Source organism: Sinocyclocheilus anshuiensis, unplaced genomic scaffold (assembly GCF_001515605.1).
Source record: "Sinocyclocheilus anshuiensis isolate Anshui unplaced genomic scaffold, SAMN03320099.WGS_v1.1 scaffold666, whole genome shotgun sequence".
Lineage (NCBI taxonomy): Eukaryota > Metazoa > Chordata > Actinopteri > Cypriniformes > Cyprinidae > Sinocyclocheilus > Sinocyclocheilus anshuiensis.
This window is the reverse complement of record NW_015547661.1, coordinates 64747-75864: the sequence shown is the minus strand read 5'-3', so window position 1 is coordinate 75864 and position 11118 is coordinate 64747. Positions and strand designations below refer to the sequence as shown.

At 39.2% G+C, this 11118-nt stretch overlaps 1 protein-coding gene and 1 pseudogene across 1 annotated transcript in view; one reads left to right on the top strand and one right to left on the bottom strand.

Annotated features, from left to right (window-relative positions):
• Window positions 1–5710, top strand: part of LOC107702246 (ELAV-like protein 2) — a 49821-nt gene extending 44111 nt beyond the window's left edge. Inside the window, exon 6 of the mRNA XM_016504499.1 lies at window positions 4925–5710. Within this exon, the coding sequence (XP_016359985.1) occupies window positions 4925–5286 (362 nt within the window). The 3' untranslated portion in view covers window positions 5287–5710. The remainder of the gene's footprint in view (window positions 1–4924) is intronic.
• A 1486-nt stretch (window positions 5711–7196) lies between these two features.
• Window positions 7197–11118, bottom strand: part of LOC107702249 (NACHT, LRR and PYD domains-containing protein 3-like) — a 63961-nt pseudogene continuing 60039 nt past the window's right edge.

The window sequence follows — 11118 nt, the reverse complement described above, 5'->3', positions numbered from 1 at the left end:
TTTTTTTTCGTTCAGGTTATGCAGAGCGAAATAAGAACGGTGCTGCATTTAGAAAGAATTCTTATTAACTTTGCTATTATTCTTGAATTTTCAACTAACTTGCACTTTGCACTTTGCAGTTTCGAATTATGCCTTTACTGTATGACCAAAAATTACGGAGTAGTCTATTTCAGCTGTTTGATGTTTGGTCGCACCGGCGCCTCATGCGCACACTAAGCTACTGCATTCATTGGAAACAGCGCAGCCGTTCACCGTGCCGTTCGGCGTGAGACCCGGTCCACTGTGGCATATTTTTGCTCATTATGATATTTTTCCGTCAATACTGGAACGCGCGTGAACTACAAAGCCTATTTTACCTAATAAGACTAATAGTTTAGCTTCAGCTACATCGCGAATATGGACACATTTGGATTTGTGCTCATGTTTATTGCTAAGCATATATTATTATATACTGCAATTATATTTATCCATTAGAATTATATATTTTAAAATTCTTATTCTGTTCTGAAACGGTTAAATTTAAAGGATTTGTTGTGAAGTGAGGGGAAGTAAAATGTCCTATAGTGTTCATAATGTTGGTACATTATAACATTATTAGGCTTGCCGTTATTATTTCTGAAAATGCAACTTATACGAGACGTATCTTTTTTTTTATCCTCAGCAAACGAAAATATGCGATTAATCTGTAAAAATTTGTTACTGTGGGTTAACAAATTTACATTAGCAGGCTATTCTTATGCTTGGCTTCACAGATAGCAACAGAGTCTGGGCCAAATCTGGTTTACATTCACTTCTGGCTTTTTTCAGTCTTGATTGCAAATGTTGTTGTTTTTTTTATGTACGATGGATAATTAAAACAAAAATCAGGCTCTAACTGCTTGTTTTTCTTTAAAAAAACCACTAGATTTCTACATTCTTTTTCTAATCTATCTACATTTTCTTTTTTTTACACACACACAGTCATGTGAAAAAGTTAGGACACCCTATTGAATTCCATGGTTTTCTGTATCAGGACATCATAAAAAAAAGTATCTGGTCCTTGGCAGGTCTTAAAATTTGGACAATAAAACCTCAGATGAACAACATCACATTACATATCACACTGTGTTATTATTTAATTAACAAAAATTAAGCCAGAATGGAAAAACCATGTGTGGCAAAGTTAGGACACCCTATAATTCAATTGCCTGTAATACTGTACAGCGTTTTCTTTGCTCAAAAACAAAAAAAACAGGAGATCTGGTATCTTCATAACCCACTGCGCTTAGACATGGACAATACAGCATCATCTTTTCTAGATTTTGGCCAAATGTAGCCTACTAAACAAAAGAAAAAAATCTGTTAACGCTTTAAAGACATTAAGGTATTTTTTCAAGATATTTAAAAATGTTTGCTGCAATGTTAACGCTGCTTGTATAAAATTGCGTTTTGAGAGGGGAAAAAAACATGGGCTAAGTCGCGTATAGGCTCACATCGCATTTTATGATTACATTCAGAAATAATGTAGGCTAAAATGCTGGTAAAGCAAAATGTTTACAAACATTATAAACACAAGCTGAAGTTCCCTTCTCTCCACAGAAATCCTCTAAAGTTAAGGCGATTTAAAGCGTTTAGGCTATATAAACGTCAAGCCAAAAACAAATTAATTTAAGGTGAAACTGATGCCCAGCTCTCTCATTCGGCACGAATCCAAATGTTTTCATATTCGCGACGTATCTGGATGCTAAAATATTTATGTAGCCTAGTAGGCTTTGTACTTCACTCGCTTTGAACATCATCCTTCGCATATCAGCACAGTGAGGCGCTGTCACGCTGAACGCAACATTGTACAACGGAGCAGTGTTACTTTTTTGTTTCTTTAAATGTATTTTATTTTGATAATGAACAGGCTGCAATGTTGCAAAAATATGTTGTGTCTGTGTGCCGGCGCGATATGGTCATACCAACGCTGGTTGGTTATACAGATAGAAGCAAGACATCACTCAAAACGGTCAAGATTTGCAAAATAAATAAAACTGTAAAATATATAAAACCGTAAAGCTTTTGCAAAATAAAACTGCGTTCTGCTGTCTCGTGAACTTTGGATCACGTCACAATAAACCGAAACTCGGCACATTTTTTGTCTTTCGTTTTGTTAATCTGTCAATGATTTAAGTTAAATGTATTTCGTGTATAGGCCTATATATTCCTTTTTATGTAAGCCTATAGTTTTATTCTGTTTTCTCCGTTCACAGAAGCGCTGCAGGTGCGTGTGATCTGTTAAATTTCTTACACTATCCTCAGATAAACTCTAACGCCGATGCATTGCCATTGCGACATATGAGTTCACAGCTGAGCACAGGCATTTCACTCGCTGGATGCGTCAGCGTCACGTTTGCAGGCAGTACTACTTGAATACCTGATCGGTTGACAGCAATTTTCAAATATTAAATGGAATGATAATATAACGTTATTAACCGGTTAATGGCCATTTCAAATTTTCGAATCTGTTTCGGAACTATAAAATTTGATTTTGTTTCTGGTTCTGTTCCTCTCAAAATTTCATTCGCTTTCGGTTTTCATTTTCGTTCCTTGAACCGGTTCAGAGCCCTGGTTTTGATTGCGTCTATTGTCCTCATTCGTAAGTCGCTTTGGATAAAAGCGTCAGCTAAATGACTAAATGTAAAATTTAACTTAAAACAGTTAAAATAAGTTAAAGTGAAACTGAAACAACCGGCAGATGGGAAATGTGCTATACAAATAATCTTGAGCCTCTCATTCAACACACAGCCAAATGTGTACGCTTTGTGCATGTTTTGCAGGCTTGAACTTAATTGCATTGGCATTTCTTTGGAATATAAATTTCAGCATCAGGGTTTTTCTGGCTCAAAATGAAGTGGTGGTGGTACCATCCTGATCATGTGCACACATTGTACACACCCTTTAACTGGCGGAAACAAACACTTTTTACATGCAACATATTTTAGGTGTTCTAATAAGTAGATGATTGAAGAAAGCAATAATTATCAAGTTACATTTTACAAAAACAAACCTGTAGAACATTAAATTAAATACAACATAACTGCTAAAAGGGGCCCTTTTTATAAAATGAATACTACGATTTCTCAAATCTCACTTCAAACCACCATCGAGTGTTCATAACTTCCGATTGCAATTTAATGTGGATTTTTTTTAAAGAAGTTATTTGTAGTCTTTTATATTAAGCTAGTTGCTTCGCATTTCTAATGTAAACATTCATTATTATGAACATACCCCAAAACTCATGAAAATCACACACAAACGATATACTAACGTAATAGTGTGTTTATTAGCTTTGTTTCATGTGTAGAAATGTTTCTCTGGGTTTGCTGGGTACAGAACACAACGTAGAAGTGTAATCGATACGGATGTAAAGATTTACTCAACTCGCAGTCAAATACGATTCACAATACTGATGTCAGTACGATTTTCTCACAATTTTTTTTTAACACAGGAGAGAGATTTAAAGTGGTGGTTGACTCGTTTTTTTCTAGACTTGATTGTGTTTATGGGGTGCAATCTAACATGTGTTAATGCTTCATTTAAAAAAAAAAAATATATATATTTTTCACATAATTTACCTTTATTCTCTGTCCCTCTTATGAACCAATCTAACATGTGTTAATGCTTCATTTAAAAAAAAAATATATATATATTTTTCACATAATTTACCTTTATTCTCTGTCCCTCTTATGAATGCTCTGATGATTTCCAGGTTTTATGAAGCCCCGCCCTCAGAAATACGCATTGGGCTCTGATTGGTCAGCTGGCCCTGTGTGTTGTGATTGGCTAAACCACCAGTGCACGTCTAATCGTCACGCCCCTCAGCTTAGTATGTGCTCCGGGTGTATTGTAAACAATGGCGTCGTCAATATTGCAATATTGAATATTGGGTTTGTGATGTCATGAAGCCGGGAAGTAGCTCGTTGTAGTCCCTATCAGCCGTAACTGTAATTTTTGTAAATTAAGAGGATGTCTCCGTTTGCACTGAACTTTCAACGTCGTATGTTGCTCAAACAGCAACATTACACACTAACGTTAAAAAAGTGAAATCACAATCAACCACACCACAAGACAAATTATAAATGAAAACCGCCTCATAAATTCTGTATGCAGGAAAAACCCTGAGTTTTAGATGTCAGAATTTGACAATATTCTGGAAAATACATTGTTTCTATAAAACTTGTATTTATGAAAAACAGTTTGAACACAAAAACAAAATAAATAAGTAGATGCACTTCCATAGCTTCATAACAAATATTATGTTCCATTACTTGTTTAATAATTTAAAATGTGCATTCATTAATATACACTTATTAATATGTAGCTTTCAATATGAATGTAGCACATTTCTGGCTAAATGCTATGTTTACAGTTCGTTTTAAAGCAGTAAATTCATGATGCTGATTTGTGGATCGAAAAGCCTAATACACAAATGATTTCTCTAGTTTTCAGCATCAGTTCTGTTAAGCATGTCAGTGCCATTTCATCTCACTAAACTAGTTTAATCACAGAGACGCACGCTTGTGGTTTGTAATGGAGAATTCTGGGCCAAAATTAAAAAGCAGACCAATCACTAAACAATTAATCAAATTTTACATAAACTATGTGCGGAGAGCGAGACTGTCACTTTTATAATCACTTAATCTGAGCTCAGGCTGCTCTGCAGTGATAGTGTCATAAATGATCCTTTCTAGACTGTGCATTAGCACTAATTTACACTGTCTGCATCTCAATAAAAAAAATTAAAAAAAATTCTTAAAATAAATATTAATATTTAAAAAAATAAATAAATACAATATATGTTTTTTAAAGATGTAAATGGATATGTTGCACACTACTGAAGGAAGCCGTATGGATGCTTGGTGGCATACTGCTCAGAAAATTGCCTTTATTGCTGCTTTAGCTGAAATACAGTTTTTGTCTGTTTTTGGCAGTAGATTCTCACCCATGACCATTGACGGGGTCACCAGCCTGGCAGGCATCAATCTCCCGGGTCACGCTGGCACAGGCTGGTGCATTTTTGTGTATAATCTGGCGCCGGATGCTGACGAGAACATCCTCTGGCAGATGTTTGGCCCGTTTGGTGCGGTGACTAATGTAAAGGTCATACGAGACTTCAACACAAACAAGTGCAAAGGATTTGGCTTCGTGACCATGACAAACTACGACGAGGCTGCTGTAGCAATTGCCAGTTTGAATGGGTACCGGCTCGGGGACCGGGTTTTACAGGTCTCCTTCAAGACAAACAAAACACACAAGGCCTGATTGTGTGACATTATGCAAACGTGACTTTACATAGATGGCAGGAAATATTTCATGTTTTTTTTTTGTTTTGTTTTCTTAAAATAGTTTACGTTTTAAAACATGCGTTTCAAGATTTAAGTAGAATAACAGCTGACTGTTTAAGTTTGTTTATTTTGGTGTATAATGTCGAAGGTGACCTCCATGAGGCTGAGATGGAGAGCTTTCCCGTGTCGGTGTTCCCGTCTCTCCTCATGAGCGTCTGCGGTGCAATCCACTGCATGTGTGTGCATGAATCTTTAGTTTAACTTTTTCAGTTTTCTTTGTGCTAATGACTATCTTTATGTTAAATATTTAAATAAGTATAAAACAAGATGTACATGTTCTTTTCTGTTTGAAATTTTTTATTTTGTTTTTATTGTTCAGTACATCAATAAACATGTTGAAGGGAAGACATTCTGTATTTTGGTTGATGCTAATTTCTTTTTATTGTATCTGCTAGGGCTGCACAATTTGGGGAAAATACAGTTGTTTAAAATTGTTTGAAATTTGAAAATTTTGTAAAATGATGTTAAAATCATTTTTTTTTTTTTTTGTATTACAATTGAGTAATCTGTTTTTCAGCGAACTTTCATTGTAATTTTGTATCAACTCTAAGAAATGTTATTTTTGCGGTCACAGAAAATAACTTTCAGTACTAAAGGATTAGAGCATGTAGCAAGATCAGGAGTCATTTAAAAGTGATCTGCCAGCAGTGACGGAATCAAAAACGTGTTATTTGTCATGTCAAATACGTCATGTGATTTGTGCACCAAAGTTTTAACTAAACACCAACACAACTATTCTAAACAAATAAACGGGGGAAAAAAGAAAGAAAGCTAAAAAGAAAAAAAAAGTTGTGAAGAAAACGCTTTACTATTCAAACGTCAGTTGTTTATTTACCCTTGCATTGTGAAAAAGCGGAGATCTGTCTCCAGGCAGTGTGCGGCACGTCAGTCGCTACTATCCTACTGATCCAGGGACAATAATTTAAAATAATAATTTAAAAATGAATTTAAAGATAATATAATAATGTTGTGTTGTCTTTAATACTATAGACACAGCCAGTAATTACATTAATTGCTAATTACTACATTGAAATAAAAATGTAAAGCCTGTACAAATATTGGAAAACGTGAATATAAATAATTGGGTATCATGTAAAAAATTTAAATAAAATAAAAACAGTGCACATTTCATTGATCTATTATAAAATGTATGTAGTTTTGTTCGCTTGGCTGTTTCCTTATATAAGTCCAAAAATGTGTCAAGTTTTTCGTCAGGTGTCTTTTTTAATTATATGATGTCATTACGTTGCTGTCTTGCCGCCAGCCAATCGCTGCATTGTTGATTGTGGTTTCGAGTATTGATACATAGCCCCTTTTAAACCAACCCATGAACGCGCAATTATCTCAGATAACTCAATCCAGCCATACTAATCATCAACAACAGGTGCGTTCGAAGAACCGAATTAGCCAGATCCTGATTAGCACGATGATATCATCTTGGATGTGACATTTCATCTCGGATGTAATAAGCGACGTACGAAGAACGGGTCTAGGGCATATTTACATAGAAAAAAACAAAGGAAATCAGCACAGTGCAATGCAAAACGTAATTCTGTATGATCGGCCCCTAACCGTGTGGGGATGGAAACTTGATTTGGGCAAACATAGCTGAATCCAAAGTGCCATAAGTCATTGGCAATTAAATGAGATTCACAACCTTTGAGCTGTCAAAAAGTCAAAACGTGTTTTGTGTGTGAATAGTGGCACTGCATTAATTTACACACAAGCAGCTCAAGATCCAGTGTTTTCAGTGTCTCAGAGTGTTTACTGTAGAGTGAGTGTTTGCTGTAAATGCTGCTGCACATGAACAGTATATCTGGGAGTGCCGTCGCTCATACAAACACAGTTGTTGTTCAGTTGTTTTATTGGCATGAAAAACAACATACAAATTATTTACCAAAACATTTACAGCTTCAGAACATGGAAATGTGCTAAACATTAAACAACAATAATACAAAATGAAATTAAAAACAATACATATGTTTAATAATACAATCAAAAGGAAGACAAGGGAGAATAAATTGGAATAAAAATAAATATTCTCCTGCAGGTGTTATTCCTGCATTCCTGGAGTTTTATCAAGTTTGAACTTGAATTTCTGATTGTTTTATGTATATTGTGTCTAGTTTAGAAACTACAGTATGTAGGTATCTCACTATCTTTTCCAGTTTTGAAAATTACTCATTTACATACTGGTGTTTCTCTCACTGAGGATTATTATAGTTATCTCATTGACTTTTTGTTTTGATTTATGTTTTAATGAATGAATGATGATGGACAAACAGCTGGCATTTCATTTGGAGGGACTATATTAATGGCTCAGTCTACAGTATTAACATAAAAAAAACAACTATTATACTCATTCTGTATACTCCAAGTACCTAGTGTTTGGAATAAAACTAGAATATGTTAATACTGTTCTGTTCTTTTAAACTGCTGGATCAGTATCTGCATTTGTCCAGGTGACAGTCTTGTTCAGGACGTGTTGTTTTGATTCACTTGTTTGGAGCTTGTGGAGTTTCCACTGTCAAATACTGTACAATATAGAGAAAGATTAAATACACTAAGATCTGCTTTAATACAAGATAAGAAGTAAAAGCATTGACTCAAAAACTTACTATAGTTTCTCCGGTTTACAGTGTGGATCCTCCAGTAGAGCAGAGAGCAGCTTCACTCCTGAGTCTCCTGGATTATTACAGCTCAGATTCAGTTCTGTCAGGTGTGAGGGGTTTGATCTCAGAGCTGAAATCAGAGCAGCACAGCCTTCCTCTCCAATACTGCAGCGCCACAGCCTGCAGAGAGTGAAGAACATGAATGATCTCTGTTTAAACTTTACGGTGAGAGTCTGTTTGCGTGTGTTTGTATGAACACTACTTTTTCTATACAGTAGGATTGGTGCTATAGACATTTTACCTTGCCAGCACAACACGATTCCTGATTGTGATACTGAACTTGTTTCCCATCTATAATTTTTTTTATGTTCTGGGAATGTTTTCTGCGGCATGTTTTATTTTTGTTCCTAGAATGTTCTGCTAAAAGGTAGGATAACATTCTCTAAAAACATAAACATGTTTATTGGTAACATTATTAGAACATTATCCCCTAACATTCTAATAAAGATTTTAGTGGGAAGATTCCTATTGCACTATATGTGGACTGTGTGGATGTGGATGTGAAATTTTGTTTAAAAGTGAAAACCCAACCTTTGTTTGATGTCAGCCCCCATCATCATTAAATAACTCCAAAAAACATCATTACCAGCTTCAAATATAAACCAGATTGGCTTTATTTTTGTCATACATTTACAAAGGTACTTATTGAGATTAACAAAGGTTTAGATGTTGACGGTTTAATGAAAATAATAGTTTGGTTTGAAGTCACCATTGTTGTGAAAAGGAAGGAGAAACAACAAGAGAACATGTGATCAGATGATGTTGGCTACTTGTTGATGTTAATCATCATGTTGTGACTAAACTATGCTATTAATTTCATTTTAGTGACTAGTAATGCACTTCAACAACATGTGATGCAGCAGTGCTTTAATCGGATAATTAGTATTTTTATCTGTAATTTTAAAAACACATTGTTCATAAATAGTTTTGAACCAATGAATGCTTAGGTACACACAAACATCAAGAATTAGTCTATGAATCTCAACAATGGTGAGCCATGGATGAGTTTTGTATGATGATCAAGCATGTCACCATTGCTGAGATTCATAAGAATTCATAAGACTGGAGTCTTTATGTTTGTGTGTCTTAATGACAAAGATTATTTTTTTTAAATCCTTAAAGTGATCTGATTAAAACTGCTGGATGTCAGTCTCCTTCCGTTTCCTGTCTGCCGTGCTGCTGAGTGGTTTGTGATTGTAGCTCCGTGTAGCTTCAGTTTTCTGTTGAATCTCTATCTTACTATCACTCTGTTGTGTACATGTGTTTTCTCCAGTACCCTTTGTGTGGATTTACCCTGTGTTCCTTGGATTAAAGACTTTTGATTGTGCTCCTCGTTTCCCTCATACTCCTTCCAACAGCATACCGTGACAGAAGACCCGACCAAAGACAGTAACCTCCGTGTGTTTCCCCTCCGTTTGTTTTCCATTGTTCCTCAGTGTTTTCTTTTGTTACTGTTGTTTCCATGGATCCCCTCCTTCGCCCCGAATTCCTCCTCCTCCTGTTGGAGCAGTGGGACAGATCTCTCGAGGACCATACAAGACTGTTCCGGCTGTTAGCTAGCACCACCAGCTACCCGGACGACGCGCCGTCATCTGAGGATGGTCCTCGAGAGGATTTCGTTGCCTTCGTGGAGTAGACTCTGGCGAGAAACGGATCGCCATCCTACCCCGTGGATGATCTCGTCAGATCCACTCCAGACCCAGAGCCCAGCCCACCATCTCCCCGCGATGCGGAGCATCAGCCTGAGCCCGCCGTTGATGGAGAGCCATTTCCCGCCGCGATCAGCGAGCCAGCGCTAAGCCTAGCGACTGAGCAAAGGATCGCCCCGGACGTAGAGCTGTATCCGTCAGACCAGGTACAAGAGCCGGTGACAATGCCCGTCACGAAGGAGAAAGCCGTGGACGATGTGAGCGTGGAGAGGAGCCCCGCCCCCTGCACCGCGGCTGAGAGTGAGCTGAGTATGGCGCGGCGAAAGTGCCAAACCGAAGAAGAGAGGGCTACAGTCCCCGAATCCAGTCCAGAGCGCCTTCCAGTGCCCGCTCCTCCAGAGCGCCATCCTGTTCCCGTGTTCAGCCTAGAGGGGGCTCCCGATCCAGACGCCCCCTGAAAATGCCCGCCCTCCCACCTACTCCAGTCTCCTCCACCGCTGTTGTCTGGCAGCCCCTCTGCTTGCCCTCAGCCCACCATCATTACGGTGCGAACTCCGCGGGTCTGCCATCCTCCAGCGTCACCATGGCTGGAGAATCCCTCATCTCTTCCACCAGCCTCCGAGGCCCGAACTCCGCCTCGGCCCGTAGACCCAGCGGCTCCACCTCGGCTCCAAGCTCCCTAGCTTCCACCGTCACCCGTCAAACCACCAGCTCCACCGAGCTCCCTCGTTCCTCCGGCTCTGCCTTGGTCGGGCGTCGACCCGCCATCGCCTCAGGACTCCGCTCCTCCGGCTGCACCTCTGGCTCCGTTGGGCTCCTTCCTCTCGCCAGCTCCACCTTGGCCCTCAGTCGCTCTGGCTCCGCCATGGATCTCTGGTTCTCCGCCTCGGTCGCCAGAGCCCTCGGCTCCACCCTGGCCCCCCGGATCCTCGGCATCTCCCTGGCTCGTTGGCTCTCCGTCTCCGCCTCGGGCTCCTCCGCCATCTGCTCTGCCGCCGTTGATCGCCCCCCTGGAGTCGGCGGCCATTCCTCCTCCATGGCTCCTCCCTCCGTCGGCTCAACCGTGGGTCGCCATCATGGCTGTGGCCTCCTGTTTCCTCCCTGGCTCCTCCCTCCATCGTCTCCTCCCTGGACTCTGTCTGCCGGCCCCCTCCCGGACATCCATCCTCCTGCTGAGCCTCCTCCTTAGTTCCCACCCATTTCCCCCCTCTGTTGTTCTACGGTGTGAGGACGCACCTTCCGGGAGGGGGGGCTATATGTCAGGATCATGGACTGTCTATGTCATGTTTTGCCCCTGTTTCTGTTCCCTGATTTGGTCATGTTCCTGTCCTCGTTTTGTTAAGTAGTTTGATTATCATCCCATGCACCTGTTTTTTCCCAAATCATCCCCTGTATTTAAGTCCCAGTCTGTGCAGTCTGTCTCTGTCG